This window comes from Callospermophilus lateralis, chromosome 19 (assembly GCF_048772815.1).
Source record: "Callospermophilus lateralis isolate mCalLat2 chromosome 19, mCalLat2.hap1, whole genome shotgun sequence".
Classification (NCBI taxonomy): domain Eukaryota; kingdom Metazoa; phylum Chordata; class Mammalia; order Rodentia; family Sciuridae; genus Callospermophilus; species Callospermophilus lateralis.
The window spans coordinates 29,633,508-29,649,089 of NC_135323.1; the positions used below are offsets into that span (position 1 = coordinate 29,633,508).

General features: G+C 47.1%; 1 protein-coding gene across 1 annotated transcript; it reads right to left on the minus strand.

Moving 5' to 3' along the window:
- Positions 1–6,653: 6,653 nt before the first annotated feature.
- Positions 6,654–9,336, minus strand: Pop7 (POP7 ribonuclease P/MRP subunit). Its single transcript, XM_077106004.1, has 2 exons — positions 9,118–9,336; positions 6,654–8,901 (listed from the first exon to the last, which is right to left on the minus strand). Exon 2 carries the CDS (start codon positions 8,889–8,891, stop codon positions 8,469–8,471), a length of 423 nt encoding a protein of 140 aa, XP_076962119.1. The 5' UTR covers positions 8,892–8,901; positions 9,118–9,336; the 3' UTR covers positions 6,654–8,468.
- Positions 9,337–15,582: the final 6,246 nt, after the last annotated feature.

Genomic DNA, 15,582 nt, shown 5'->3' on the forward strand with positions numbered 1-15,582 from the left:
AGTGAATACAAGATAAAGGATCTCAAATGACATCAAGAATTAAGGAGAGCTGGGTGCAGTGGTACACACCTATAATCCTAGTGGCTCAGGAGGCTGGGGCAGGAGGATCACAATTTTGAGGGCAGCGTCAGCAACTTTAAGCAACTAAAGTCTCAAAATAAAATATAAAAAGGGCTGGGGAGGTGGCTCAGGAACACCCCTGGGTTCAGTCCTGATACACACACAAAAAAAAAAAGAGTTAAGAAGAAAAGGCCCAGAACGCAGAAAGGCAGAAGGGGGGTTCAAGAGGTTGCCATTGTCAATAAGCCACTCAGGAAGCCACATGGTGAAGGTGACCAGATGGAGGTGAAGGAGGGAGCCGTAAAGGTGTGTGAGGGAGAACATAATCCAAGAGGGGCATGGAAAGAGGAAAGAGGTATAGATGAGTGTCTGGCTAGTGGTATCAAGGGCTTGACCCCTTCCCTCTGCTCACCTCCAGCCTGTTCTGGGCCCTCCCTGAATCTGCTGTCCTGGCTTGGCACTCAGAGCCCAGCTGTGCTCCCTTCCCAGGACCCAGCTGCAGGACACGCACATGCACACACGTCCACACTCATCTGCACGTGCGCCTTGTCCTGACCACACACCCCCAATAGACTGCTCTCCAGGGCCCCTGACTCCTGCGTCACTGTCCTGACCTAACTATGACGAGGGGGTCGGGGACAGTTGGGGGTGGGGGAGGACACAGTCTTGAGGAAAGGGTGGAGCCTTTTGAGCTGTGGGACCTGCCCCTCCTCTCACAGTGACTTATCAAGATCCCTGGGTTCCTGCCCACCAGAAGGGAAGGCAGATGACAGGCCACCAGCCTTTAGGTGATGAAGCCTGCTAGATAGGGTGACTTGTCCCCTGGGATATTTGGAGAGTTAGGATTACAGCTTGGCAGGGAGTTGGGGAGAAGCCCGTTGTCCTCCCCACACCCAATCTCAGTGCCATAGTAATCCTGTTGAAGGCAGAGGCTGGTCTGGGGTCCGAATACAACCCAGATGTACTTGGATATGCCCCAGCAGGGTCCATTAATTAATCTGTCCTCGGTGGCAGGGGACCCTGGGGAACAGGAAGAAAGTAAGAGGGTACCTGGAGCTCCCCCTCCAGTGCCCCCCATCTTGCCACCCAGTGCCCCTCCATCTGCCTGCTGTATTTCTCTGGTGTGATGCTGACCCAGCCCTGGAGCCCTTAAGAAGGTCTCCTCCCTGACTTCCCCATCGACTCCCTACCTAACCCTACCCCCGTTCACTTTCCCATTGAACAGCCCCCTTTGTGTGATTCCCTTGAGCAGTGGTTCCCCACTGCCTCGGAATTGAGGACCTCCCTGGCCTGTCACCCACCCAACTTCCCAGCATCTTCTCCCAATGCCCATTCCTACTCCCTCCATCCCCAGTGCTCACTCCAATGCTTGTGCCTCCTGCCCTTTCCTAACTGTGCCTTCCTCCTGGGTCACCTTCCCACACTATCTCCTCTTTTTCTTCAAATCACAAACCCAAGTTTCCCTCCTCTTCCCCATTCCTGCAGCAGGAAGTTGTCTCCTTCCTCTAAGCTGCCATCATCTAGGTACAATCTCAGGTCTCTCGCTGTCAGAGCCACCATGTCCATCTGTCAGTCTAGCACTGAAAACTCCAGGAGATATTTATTAAAAGTCTCTGCTGGGAGGGATACTCTCTCTAGACATGTGGCACAGGTGTCCTGGTACACAGAGAAGGAAAGGCAGTATATGGAAAGTCTCATACAACTTGGTTCCTGCCAAGTACCCGGGCTGTTTATGGGCCTTACTCTGCCATGGGGAGCATTCCATGGGTATCTCCATGCCCGGCTCCTCAGCCAGAGAATGGGAGGAGTGAGCCATTTCTGGCCAGCTATCTTCCTGAGATCCTGGACTTGGGAAACCTCATCTCCTTTCTGAGTAGTCAGCCATGAAGCCCAGCTTGAAAGGGACAGTTATGACAAAATGGTGGCTGAGGAGGAGTCAGGCTCTGTTCCACAGATTCCTCCTGGCAGCCAATTGAAATTGAAGATCCAAGTAAAAGCAAATTTACAACCCCCCTGAGCTGTCCTAAACCCCAGGCAGCACGGAGCCCCAGCTGCTTGGAGTCTGGCTGGGGAGAGGGGGGCCTCTGGGCCCCCCATGCTGCCTCCTTTCCAAGCAGTGGCTTCTTGGCTCAGGAATTCAGCCAGCCGGCCCAGAAGACCTTCTGTGCTGGGAAGTAGGGTGGCCAGGGTCCTGGGAGGGGGTGTGTGTGGCGGGGGCGGGGGGGGGGGGAGCTTCCTGGCCCTTGGGAACTGGGAAAGAAGCAAGAATGCTGGAGAAGGGGTTCCTGCTGGAGAATCAAGGCCGAGTCCTTTTCAAGGTTAGTTTGGAGAAACTGAGGCAAGGGATGCTTTCTTGGTCATAAAGCAGCCAACAGAATCAGACCTCTAGGTTTCTGTTCTCAGCAAGCAGCTCTGTGAAGGGGCTCAGTGGCTGAAAGGGGCTGTCTGGTGAACATCAGAGCTGAATCGGTGACCTGAACTCTGCTACTGACTTGCCAGGCACCTATCTTGGCCAGGTGACCTTTTCTCGGAATGGAGATTCTGTAGAATGGAGATGGCAAAAATGATGGGCATTGCTTCCCAGGGCTGTGACAGACTAGAGGACATCTGGCATATGAATCAAGAACACAGCTATTATTATTCTTGTAGTCCTTGGTCTTCCTCTGGCATTGTCTACCGTTCCCTCCTGGGAGTTGGCGACAGATTCGTGGCACCTTGCCTTTGGTACAGTAGCTGCCCTGACCATGCATCTTGCTGGAAAAAGGTCATCAAATAGAGGGGCCTTGACCACACTTCAGCAACTAGCACCTGGACACAGTTTTCACTCCCTGCAAAAGCTGTGGGTGGATAAGGGGCAGATATCAAGACAGTTCAAAACTTGGTTTATTCAAAGCCTGGGGCCCACCAGGTATTTCTTGGGGAGACCCAGAGAAGCCCCAGTAACCTTGGTCTGAGTGAGACCTTTGGGCATACCCTAAACAAGCCCTGAAACATTACAAGATCACCTTCCCTGGTTATTTATGTCTTAAATCCCCCAAATACTTGAGTCCTTTCAGGCTCCCACAGCACCACAGACCTCCACATCTTGTCAGATTTCTGCAGAAAGTACCAGACCACATCTTAGGATTCTAGTTCTTAAGTATTGTGAAATATTCTCAAGCCCCTTCCTATATTACTAATCCTGTATCAGAAGATGGGGCTGGTAAATGGTCCAAAGTAGCTTTTCTGTCTAAACAAAAACAAAATTAGAAAGTCTTAACTTTAAAAAAAAGCACCACTGAGCCAGATGTTATTATCACAACCATAATCCCAGGTACTCAGGAGGCTGAAGCAGGAGGATCACAAGTTCAAGGCTGACTTGGGCAACTTCACAGGACCCTGTCTTAAAATAAAAAATTAAATGGACTGGGGATGTAGCTCAGTGGTAGAGTACTTGCCTAGCATGTAGGAGGTCTTCAGTTCTACCCCAGAACTGCACAGACAAAACCAAAAACGCATCTTACAATTTAAATGGAAGGATTTTTTCCTACCACGTAGACCTTTCCAGAGGTATGGTTATAATGACAAGTTTCATTTTGTTAACACAGAACTTAGTGACTTCATGAGGATTTTACATGAATTCCACTGAGCTCTTGTTCCTATATAGGAATATAGTCCACACTCAACTTCAAGGAAGCTTATAGCAACCTTAGACATACGCTTCAACACCCAAACTTAGCAAATATGTTCCCAAATTGTTCATGGTTCACTAAGAACTAATGAACTATCAGAACTTGATGTTTGATCCCACAAGTATTCCCCTAATCTGATGTAAATAGCTCTTTGGCTTGTGTCTTAGTTCATAGCCAGCAAATAATTTTAGTCCTTTCAGGAAAGTGTATTTTTCTTGCAGCAAACAAGACTTACCGACTCTGAGTTGGAAGAAATCTAAGAGGTCCTGGGAAGGTGAAGGTCCACCCTCTGCTTGTGTATTTCCAGTGACAAGACATCTGATATCTCAGAGAATTAGAGGCTTGTTTCAGTGAAGCAGCAGGTATCCCCTGTGTACCAATCCATGCATCCATCTACCATTCATTCACCAGAAAAGCATTTCTTGAGGTTATCCCTCAGTTTTGTAACTAACTCCCTGATCACCTTACCTAGAGAACAAGGGACCAGTCATGAACAGGCTTTGTACAAAAATCAACATTTTCTTTCTTTTTTTTTTTAATATTTATTTTTTAGTTTTAGGTGGACACAATATCTTTATTTTATTTTTATGTGGAGCTGAGAATTGAACCCAGTGCCCCATGCATGCTAGGCGAGTGCACCCCACTTGATCCACATCCTCAGCCCCAACATTTCTTATTATAAAAACAATATGTAATTTTTGAACAACAAGAAAACACAGTTAAACCGCAACCCAAACTAAAAAGTGCCCATAATGCCATTAGAGAGATGGAGTTGTAAGTGGCCATTTTCATTCTTTTTTCTTGGGTCTTGCCCCAAATCTCTGTGTAACTGGACACCCTTTGCCCTGAGGAACTACGTTTGAACATACTTGTCCGACTCCTCCAGAGATTCAAGAGTTTGTGAACATGACATTGTTCCCCCAACTTCTGACCAAGCACTAGGAACACACTTGGGACAAAGTGCTGGGCCTTCTTAGGAAGGTCATCAGCCAGTTTAAACCAGTTCCTGTGTCCTAAGGGCCTGGCCTCTCCCTTTCTATGCCTGGCACCATCAAAAGCCTGACAAAACTAATAGCCCAGACATCACCTCCCTTCCCTTCTCCCCAGTCTAAGATGCCTAAAACCATTTCTTAGCCAGATGGCTTTAATCCACTGGATAGTAGCCCTGTTGACTGAGTCCTTACTATTACTAGGACAGTTCCAAGCAATTTGCAAATTACTTGTCTTTTTAAATCTGTCTTGCTTCCCACTGGACTTTATAGGACCAACATTTAATACCTCTTCTGGAAGGCATGGCGCCCAGCACAAATCCCCACAAATAGCAGATGCTCAAAGATGCTATGGATGATATGCGAATGTCTACACCTCCTCCAAGATAAGCATTTGGATTTGAATCTGACCTCCTGGAATCTGTTTCTGAATTGGGAGTTCATTTCCCATTTATTGTGGGGTCTGCACCGATTGAGTAAAAAGGATTGACACACTTGTGTCCTCCCACCTCCTCTGTTGGACTAAGCTAAGGTGGAGGTCAGAGAGCCAGTAGAGGGAACAGAGTTTGGGGCTGGCCTCTCTGCAGAGGTCCCTAAAGACACAAGGATTCTTTGCTCCACCCACTCTGCATGGACCCAACAGATACATGAGCCTGGTTCACACCCACTACCTGCTCCCACTTTCTAAAGTCCCTCTTGCTTCAGTAGCAACATCTATGGGCTGGTTCCCCAGATGCCACTGAGGAAAGCCCCACTGGCAAGCAGTAAGGAAACATGGAAGAGAAACAGCAAATCGGCCAGGAGTGGGAGCTGCCAAAACAAACCAAGTGCAAAACGGCCGCCTGCCACCACCTCAGCTGGGCCCAGGCCAGGAGCGCAGACAAGAACACATACGTGCAGGGAGACACACAGGCCATTGAGTTCCTTGCAGGCTTCCCACTATGCTACTGGAACTATTGGGGGCTCCAGAGTAAGGGAGCCTTGCAGTCAAGGGTGATGGAGGGAGGAGGATGACAGAAATGTCAGCAGCCTCATCTCCCCAGTGTCTCCTGCTTCTTAGGCACCTTTTGTCCCTCCATTTCCAGAACATGCCCTGCCTATGAGTCCCCCTTGATTTCCCTGCCAGATTGCCCCTTCCCTCTTTACTGCCTGTCAAACTCTTATTTATCCTTCAATACCAGGTCAAAGGTGAAGCCACTTTGGACCCCCAGAGGAAGTCAGCCCTTAACATGTCTTCACTTTTATTACCATAGCAACTATTACTTCTTACACATCTTACTCATTCACAAATGTATGTGTGTCCACTTCCCCATTAAGTGCTGAAGTTCCTATGGACCATACCATATACACAAGCCAGAGGAAGGGATTTCAATTAGGAGCTTGTAAGGCTTTCAGGTTCAAACCAAATTGCCTTCATAGTAACTATGATAAAATTCAGTTACTAACCTTCCAAGGCTTTCAAACTCTTAAGACCTCAAACAATAGTCAATACCACAATTTATAAATAACTAGTACACATGTATATACAATTATTTCTTGGTGTCTGAGTGGGACTGGTACCAGGACCCCGCTGAGAATACCAAAATCCAAGGATATTTAAGCCCCTTATATAAAATGGCACAGGATTTGCATAGAATTTGTCCACATCCTCTTGTATATTTTATTTTGGTACTGGGGATTGAACCCAGGGGCACTTTACCACTGAGCTACATTTCCAGCCCTTTTTGAGACAAGGTCTCCCTAAGTTGCTGAGGCTGACCTTGAGCTTGCAAACCTTTTTCATCTCTCAAATTGCTAAATTACAGGTATGAGCTACTGAGCTCTCGTATACATTTTAAATTACCTTTAGAGTACTTATAATTCCCAAGATAATGTAAATGTGTGTAAAAAATTGATATATTATTCAGGAAATGACAAGAATAGACAGTCTGTATATTTAATACACACTAATTTTTTAATATTTTTAATTGAATCCAAAGATGCAGAGCTTGTGGATAAAGAAGGCTAACTACATGTACATATCTGATTGAAAAAGCTTCAGTAAAATAATACCAAGTCAGGCACAGTGGCACACACCTATAAACTCAGCTACTCTGGTGACTAAGGCAGGAGGATTACAAGTTTGAAGATTACATGAATTTAGCAAGAACATGTCTCAAAATTTTTTTTTTAATTTTTAAAAAATAAATGGGAGCTGGGTGCCGTGGCACACGCCTGTAATACCAGCAGCTTGGGAGGCTGAGGCAGGAGGATCTCAAGTTCAAAGCCAGCCTCAGCAAACTCACTGACACCTTGTCTCTAAATAAAATACAAAATAGAGCTAGGGATGTGGCTCAGTGGTCGAATACCCCCGAGTTCAATCCCCAGAGCCAAAAATAAATAAATTAAAAATAAACAGGAGTGCACACCTGTAATCCCAGCTAAGACAGGAGGATTGCAAGTTCAAGGTCAGCCTCAACAATTCAGTGAGACCCTATCTCAAAATAAAAAGGTCTAGGGATGTGGCTCAGTGGCTAAGCATCCCTGGGGTCCATTCCTGCTACCAAAAAATAAAACCTGGGATGTAGCTCAGTAGTAGAGTGCCCGTGGACTCAATCCCTAGTACCTACCCACCTCCAAAACTAAATTGTATTTTTTTTTAGCTTAGTTGCATTTTAATAACAAGGCTGTGACTCAGTATATTGATCTCAAGGTCCACAAACCTGTCACCATCACTTTGATAAACATTGCTTGAGATGACTCTGGTTTGATAAACCTGAAAGATCAGATCATCCCATAAATACCCAAATGAGAAAGCATGTATTACCTGTGTGCCCAGTAATTATTCAGGGGAAGACTTATCTTTCTCACCAAACAGCCTAGCCAGAAAGGCTTCAAAGGCTCTGGACTCCAGTTGCCCAGAAGCTACCTGGGCCCTGCAGAACCAGGAATTAAATCAGTCAAAACTGTCCATTCCTTCCATAGAGCCTGACATTAGGAGATTCCATTTGCTTCCATCATCCTTAAATCACCTTTCCTGTGCCTGGGAACCATTACCAGGGAGGAGTCTGGCAAATCTATAGGCATACAACAAGCCCAGCTGCATAGGCAGCCACGTGGCCTTTATCCATCCAGTCTTCCTCCGAGGGCATGAAAAATGTTACGGTGGACATCGAGATTCTTGAGCTTCTGTACCCACTAAACAGTTTGTTAAGGTTACAATGTCATAATCTGTTCTGTAGGAAACATCTGGATTACCCTCCTGTACCTAAAAAACTTGTAAAGTTTACTACTCTCCCTATTCAGGGACACATAGAATTGCACAGGGAAGAAGCAGTAGCAGTGAGTGGCAGGGCACCATCACAACTTGTAGTTTTTATTGTACAGGACAAGAAAGATCCACTGTTGGGGCCCAAAAAGAGACAATACACCTCCCTGCCCTCAATTCAGAGTCCTTGAGCTGAGAGAACAGGCCTTTCTTTTGGCACCAGGGACTGAAACCAGGGGTGTTTAACCACTGAGCCACATCTCAGCCCTTTTTCTTTTGAGAGGGGCCTAGTAGGTGAGGCTGGCTTTGAACTTTGAATCCTCCTGCCTCAGCCTCCCGAGTCTCTGGGATGAGTGCTCTATCACCCCGGCTTAACAGGTCTGTTCTGAGTTCTGGCAGTCATCAGTGAAAGAGCCAAGTCAAGACAGCCACATCCGGGCCTACCTGACGTGGTGGGGGAAGGGGGAGGTAATAAGGGGGGGGGGGGCAGCTTTATTTCGATTACTTGGGCGTGACCCTGAAGACTCGGATGTGGATGGCCGAGTTGTTGCGGATTCGGGTCAGTGGCTCTCTGGTGTCAGTTTCTGGTTCCAGTTCATCCACAAGCTCCACAGTGGAGGTATTGGCAGCCACCTGCAAGGACCCGAAGCTGCCTGCCTGCAACTGCAGGGCAATGTTGATGGCGCGATTGATGGCCAGTCCCAAGCCGTGAATGTAGATCTCAGTGCATGCATTCTGACCCCGTGTCCCTCCGTCCAGAAGCTTCTGGCAGCGGGCCAGCTGGGCCTTAAAGTCAGTCTTCATGTTGACATAAATGTCATTGGGCCTCCGGGGCAGGCGGTGGGGAAGCCTTTTCCGAAGGGTGTACTCCACCGGGTCCAGCTCAGCGTCTACTGCCCCGCGGGGCTCTCGGTTTTCAGCCATGCTGTGCACCCTGGCATGGGAAAGGGACAAGATGGGAGAGTCACAACCTACTCCGGGTATTTTCCCATCCCGCTTCCCGTACAAAAGGTGTACCCGGGAGGGGGCACGGTTGACGCCCCTCTTCCCTTCCAGCCTCTCTCCCCACCTCAGGTTCTTATTCGTTCGTCGAGTCTTCCCCAACCTCACGCACCTCCACCGCCCCCTCCGCCAGCTCTACCGCGCCTACCCTCTGCGCTCCACAGTGCCTTCCGGGCGCGCGGCCCGCTCCGCCAGCCCACTCAAGGGTATGCGGAGCAACCCAAATAGAGGCTGGATTCCGCGACCTTCAGTCGCGGAAAGGATATGAAGGCGGCGCGCGACACGCACGCCAGACCCCAGCCCAAAAAAGGGTGGCGAACTGCGCCCCTGCGCCCAGCCGTCCGCGAATTGCCTTCCCGGCCTCCGTTCTCCCCGCCCCTTTCCTGAGCGCTCGCGCGAGTGCGCGAGGAGTTTGAGCACCGCGAGGCTTCCAGGCGTGACGGGATCTACACGTGTACGCCGGGGGCGGGGCGGGGGAGGGGCCAGGAGGTGCGGGGCGGGGCTCCTCCGGTCAATCCTGGGTTCCCTGCCGCGGAAGAGGTCTAGGAGTGGGGGGAGAGCAGCAGTTAGCTATCCCAGGGGCCTGAGCGGGGGCTTCTGAGCAGACAGCGGGCGAGTTCAGAAGAACGTGATCGCGAAGGTCAGCAGAGGTGTGGGTAGATGTAGACAGCTGACCTCTCGCCCAAGGTCCCTGTAGCCCAAGGATCGAAGGGGGATTTAGTAAAGGCCGGGTCCCCACCTTGCCCGAGGAAAGAGCCCGGGGACACCCCTGTAGCTCACGGAACCGATCTTTCTCTCCTGAGTGCGGGGCCACAAGCTCTGCGCCCAGCCTTAAGAGCTGCTCACCCACACCTCTGCTAGCTTCCCCAGCTTTTCGGCCGCTAGCCGAAACCCCAGAGCAGAGACGTACCGCCCCCTGGCGGGAAGGGCTGGGGTTCGCAGCTCCCCAAGGCCTGTGAGGACCGGCCTTTGTTCAAGATTGGTTTAGCTTCTGGACAGTTCCCTTGGAAAGGACTTAGACCTGCACTGGGGACCTTGAACAATTGGGCTTTGGCTTCCCCATCACTCAAATAGGGATGCTAATTGAGTTGTTAAACCCATTGTCTTCTTGTAAATTGTTAAGTCTGCAGTGAGTTGGCTTGTTTATGCTCTCCAGACTCTTCTCTAGTTGCCATGGGCGGGGTCTGACTTACTGGATCAAAGGTTGGAAAGAGAACTTAGCCCCACATCATCTAGATCCTGCAGTTTTCTTCTTTAGCTTCAGATTCTTTGATTAACCACAAGTGTGGGGGCTTTATGTTAAAATGGAAGATAAGACAGTAAAGATACCAATTCCTTCCAAATTGATCTATAGTTTTATGACAATCTCAGCAAGAATTTTTGTAGATATAGAGAAGTTTATTTTAAAACTGATATGGAAAAGCAAATGAAGTAGATTAGCCAAAATAATTTTGAAAACGTTGTTGGAATCATGCCATAGAATTTTGACTATTTAAGTGTAATAATGAAGAAAGTGTGGTACTGGCAGAGGGACAGACACAAAAATCAATATAGTGGAACAGAGAATCCGGAAATAATACAGCCAATTTATTTTCAACAATGATACAAAAGCATTTCAGTGGAGAAAGGATGGTCCTCAACAAGTGGTGTTGAAACAACTGGAGACATAGGCAGAGAAATGAACCTCAGTAATACAAAATCAATGGTAGATCTAAATGTAAACCATGAAACTATAAAACCTTTAGATGAAGACAGGGGAAAAGTCTTCATGAAATAGGATCAGGTGAAGAGTTGTTAGACATGATTCCAAAAGCACAATCTATAAAAGAAAAATTGATAACTTTTGTCAAAATGTCAAAATTTTTTGCTCTGAATATAAACCACAGACTAGGAGAATATATTTGTGAGTCACATGTCCAAAAATCCAGGATATGTAAAGAACTCTGAACTTAAGATTTAGAAAATAGAGCTGGGTGGCAGTGTGCTTGCCTGCACATGTGAGGTGCTGGGTTTGATCCCCAGCACCACATAAAAATAAATAAATAAAGGTTTTGTGTACATCTACATTTAAAAAAAAAATTTTTTTTTAAAAAGAGAAAATAACCAGGCAGATGCACACCTGTAATCCCAGAAGCTTAGGAGGCTAAGACAGGAAGATCATGAGTTCAAAGCCAGCCTTAGCAAAATCGAGGTGCTAAGCAACTCAGTGAGATCCTGTCTCTAAATAGAATACAAAATAGGGCTGGGCATATGGTTCACTGGTCAAGTGCCCCTGAGTTCAATTCTCGGTACCTCCAATTAATGTTAGAAAATAAACAACTCAATTATAAAATAGGCAAAAGTCTTGGACACTTCAGCAAAAGAAAAAAAAAAAAAGGGTATAAGGACATCAGAAGATGTTCAACATCATTAGCCATTAAGGAAATGCACATTAAAACCATGAGGAGGGCTGGGTTGTAGCTCAGTGGTAGAGCACTTGGCTAGCCTGTGTGAGGCACTGGGTTGGATCCTCAGCACCACATAAAAATAAATAAAGGTATTGTGTCTATCTACAACTAAAAAAAATGTTTAAGAAAACATGATGAGGGCTGGGGGTTGTGGCTCAGTGGTAGAGAGCTTGCCTAGCACATGTGAAGCACTGGGTTAAATTCCCAGTACCACATTAAAAAAAATAGAATAAAAACTTTTTTTTTAAAACATGATGAAATGCCATTTACATATTAGAATGGCTAAAATACAAAATCCTGACAATACTAAGTGTGGATGAGAATGAAGAGAAATTGGATCTCTCATACACTGCTTGTGGAAATGTAAAATGGTAGAGTCATTCTAGAAATAGTTTGGCAGTTTCTTCTAAAAATAAACATCACATGACCAAGCAAGAGCACTTGGGGGCATTAAAAAACCTGTAAGCTATTGTGCATAGCAGTTCCATTTATAATAAATTTCCCAAGTTGGAAACAATCCAGATGTCTTTCAACTGATGAATGGTAAAATAAGCTACAGTACATCCATACCACAGAATACAACAAAGCAAAAAGGATTGGATCAAAGCAACCTGTCAAGCCATTAAAATACTGTGTATATTATATAATACTCTGGTAAGCAGCTCCTATTTTGGTGTGAAAGACAAGATGAGCAAGATGATGTGAATTGTGCTAAGGGAGAGGGGGTAAGTATAGAATTTGGTGAACCCCTGGGAAGGAAGAGCCAATATGATCTTGAGGGTGCCAAGGTTTTCCAGAGGAAGAACAAGTAAGCTGAGACAGGGATGTCTAGCAGTAGGGCCCATATTCTGTTAGAATGGACAAGTTTTGCAGGACTAAACCCTGGGAGGTTGGGGAGAAGTTGAAGAACCAGCAAAGGCCTGAGAAGTAACAACTGGTGAGGCAGGAGGGAAACCAAGGGAGTGTAATGTCCCAGAAAGCAGCTGAAGAAACCCTTTTTGGAAAAGGGGGTGACCAGCTGTGTCACAGAAGGCTGACAGGTCATATAAGATAATGGAATTTAGCAATGTAGAAGTTAACTGGTGACTTGACTGAAGTTATATTTGGTCGATCAAAGAACTTAGCTCCTGGCAGAAAGTAATTATGAATGCAATAAATTAATTTTAAGGCTCATTAAAGTGATAACTGATAATAAGCAGTATATGAGCTATCCTACATGACTAAGTTCATGTATCTTTTCTTGATATTTAAAATCTGTTTTGAGACCTCTTTTATCCCAATTAACCATCATAACCAAATCTATCTGTTCAGTTCGTATGCTTGCACATTTAAAGACCAAGACATTTTACAGCACAGCACCTGAGTAAACAAAAATATTTTAGGCCCAAGTGATTTCTTTGAAAAATTTTCTGTAATTTTGTTTGGAAGACTCATGGTTTTGATTTGTTTCCTTTTTCAGAATGGAAGATTATCCCCTTCAATTTCCTCAGCGTTATCAGAATCAGTGGTCCCATTTTAGAGTTGTGGAGATTACTGGTCACAATGTTAATGTCACACACTGGTACCCAGGAAACCCAGGACCATTCCTCCAGTCTTCCATCTTAGGAGTCAGGGTGCTCTCCCGGACATGCTGTTTCTACAGTGGGTCCTAATCTCCAATCAAAAACAGGATTGGGTTAGGGTTGTGGTTCAGTAGTAGAGTGATTGCCTAGCATGTGAAAGGCGCTGGGTTTGATCCTTAGCACTGAATGTAAATAAATAAATGTATAAAATAAAGCTCCATCAACAACTAATAAAAATATTATTTTAAAAAATAAGCCTGGGCTGGGCACAATGGAACATTGTATACCCCAGTAACTCAGGAGGGTGAGGCAGGAGAATCACAAGAGTAAGGCCAGCCTGGGCAACTTAGCAAGATCCTACTCAAAATAAGAAATAGCTGAGTGTGGTGCCACATGCCTGTAATCCCAATAACTCAGGAGGCTGAGGCAGGAGAATCACAAGTTCAAGACCAGCCTCAGCCATTTAGCAATGCCCTAAGCAACTTAGTGAAACCTTGTTAAAAAATAAAAAAAACTGGGGCTGGGGTTGTGGCTCAGTGGTAGAGTGCTTGCCTAGCATATGTGAGGCACTGGGTTCGATTCTCAGCACCATATATAAACAAATAAATGAACAAAGGTCCATCAATAACTAATAAAAATTTTAAAAAAATAAAAAAAACTGGGGATGTCGCTCAGTGGTAAAGCACTCCTAGGTCCAATTCCCAGTACCAAAAAAAGAAAAATAAAAAAGAGCTGAGAATATAGCTCAGTGGTAGAGCACCCCTGGATTCAATTCCCAGTACCAGAAAAGAGAAGACAAAAAAAAGAAAGAAAAAAACCCAAAGTGATTAGCATTTCTGTAGAAATCTATGGGCTGGGGGTGGAGCTCAGTGGTAGAGCACTTACTTGCCTAGCACCTGAACTTCATCAGGGCCAAAAAAAAAAAAAAAAAAAAGACCCTAACAGTGGCAACCCACCCAGGCTTTCAACTAGTACCTCTGTGGTTTTACTAGTTTCAACTTCACTTCTTCTCTTCTGGGTCCTCTTCCATGAGCTTGGACCACCCACTATTCCCAAGCCTACACCCACTTTTCCTAAACCCACCCAACACACCTGCCCTTCCCTTCAGCTCAGCACAAGCCACACTCTGGCTCCACCACACAGAGGTTCCCCTCTTTTTCCTATCGTTTCTCTACCGTAACTAACTCACAATCTCACATTTGCTTATGAATTATTAAAACATGCTAACTTCATTTGATCTAAAGGTTAGGCTCCTGGTTACCTCAACCACCCAATCTAGAAAAATTAAACGAAACAACAAAAACTTTTTTAAAAAAACAGCTGTCATGAGCTTACAAACTTTATCCTGGGAGAAGATTCAAGCTTAGATTTTTTTTTTTTTTTTTAAGCCATGCTGGGGCTGGGAAGCCAGGGCCTCATGCGTTCTAGGCAAGCCCTCTACCACTAAGCTGTACCCGTAGCTCACATTTTCAAACAGTGTTAATAGTCTTGAATACTACGTTTCTGGAACCCTGTGCAACCAGGAGCACCTATGAGCCGGTATTTGTGGTGGTCCTGACCTCTGCGCATATTACATGCAAAGAGTAGTTCACTAAACTTGCTCAGAGCCAGTTAGTATTGGATGGACCAGCGCACCGACCTTTTTCCCTTAACCACTGCCATTTTCCAGCCCGTGAGGAAGGAACTTAACATCTGAAGCAGGAACCCTGGCTGCCATGAACGTCAAGGGGCTGTAAAAATACAGACTCGGGAACTACAAGTGCAGATACGTCTTGACAGTCCCGCGTGCAGAACAAAGGGTCTTCTAGGTCGCCCCTTGAGGTCTGCACTCTCCCGTGGCAAATTCCAGCTGGCCAAGCGACCTTTCCCCCGCTTTGCGCCTTGAGCGGGATCACATTGTGTTGGACAGACGCTGGTTTAGAAAGCGGGGAAGGGGCGTATGCACACACACTTCTGCGTTCTTAAAAAGTTGAGCGCGCCTCGGGAAAGTCATTACTGAAAAACCCCGTTTTTAAACAAAGCGGGCCTCGGTCTACATCTCGCATTTGCATAGTGGGCTCGCTGCCTTTCACATTCAACTTATTTTAATTATCAACAGGACTCCGTGAAGCAGTGGCACGAGGCCGGGGGTTGGGTACAAAGCAGCCTTACACCCTCCAGAAGGAGAAACTGAGGCTCCTCCGCGCCTCACTCTCGCCCGAGCCCGACGGACACCGCAGGTCCGCCCGCCTCGCGCCGCTTCCAAACCCTCAGCTCCGAGCTCCTTTCGTACAGCCCGCGACGTCTGAGGAACGGTTCTGATTGTGTTTTTGTCTCCTGCAACCCAGGCGGGCTTCCCGCAGGAGGCCGGACAGACGGGAGAGGTCGGCGTCGTCACCAGCCGCTGCCCCGGTCCCGCGGGCTGCCCAAGAGGCACCCAGGGGACCCCCCCCCATCGCTCGCCGCGGGCCCGCGTCACGTGACGAGCGGGGTTCCCGGGTCACGTGCCGGGGGGGCCGGGGGCGGCGGGTGTACGGGCCGTGCCCCGCTGGGCTCGCCGAGCGAGGCCGGGCATCAGGTCTGAGCGGGCCGGGACCGCGGAGGGCGAGGGCGGCGGCGGCCGCC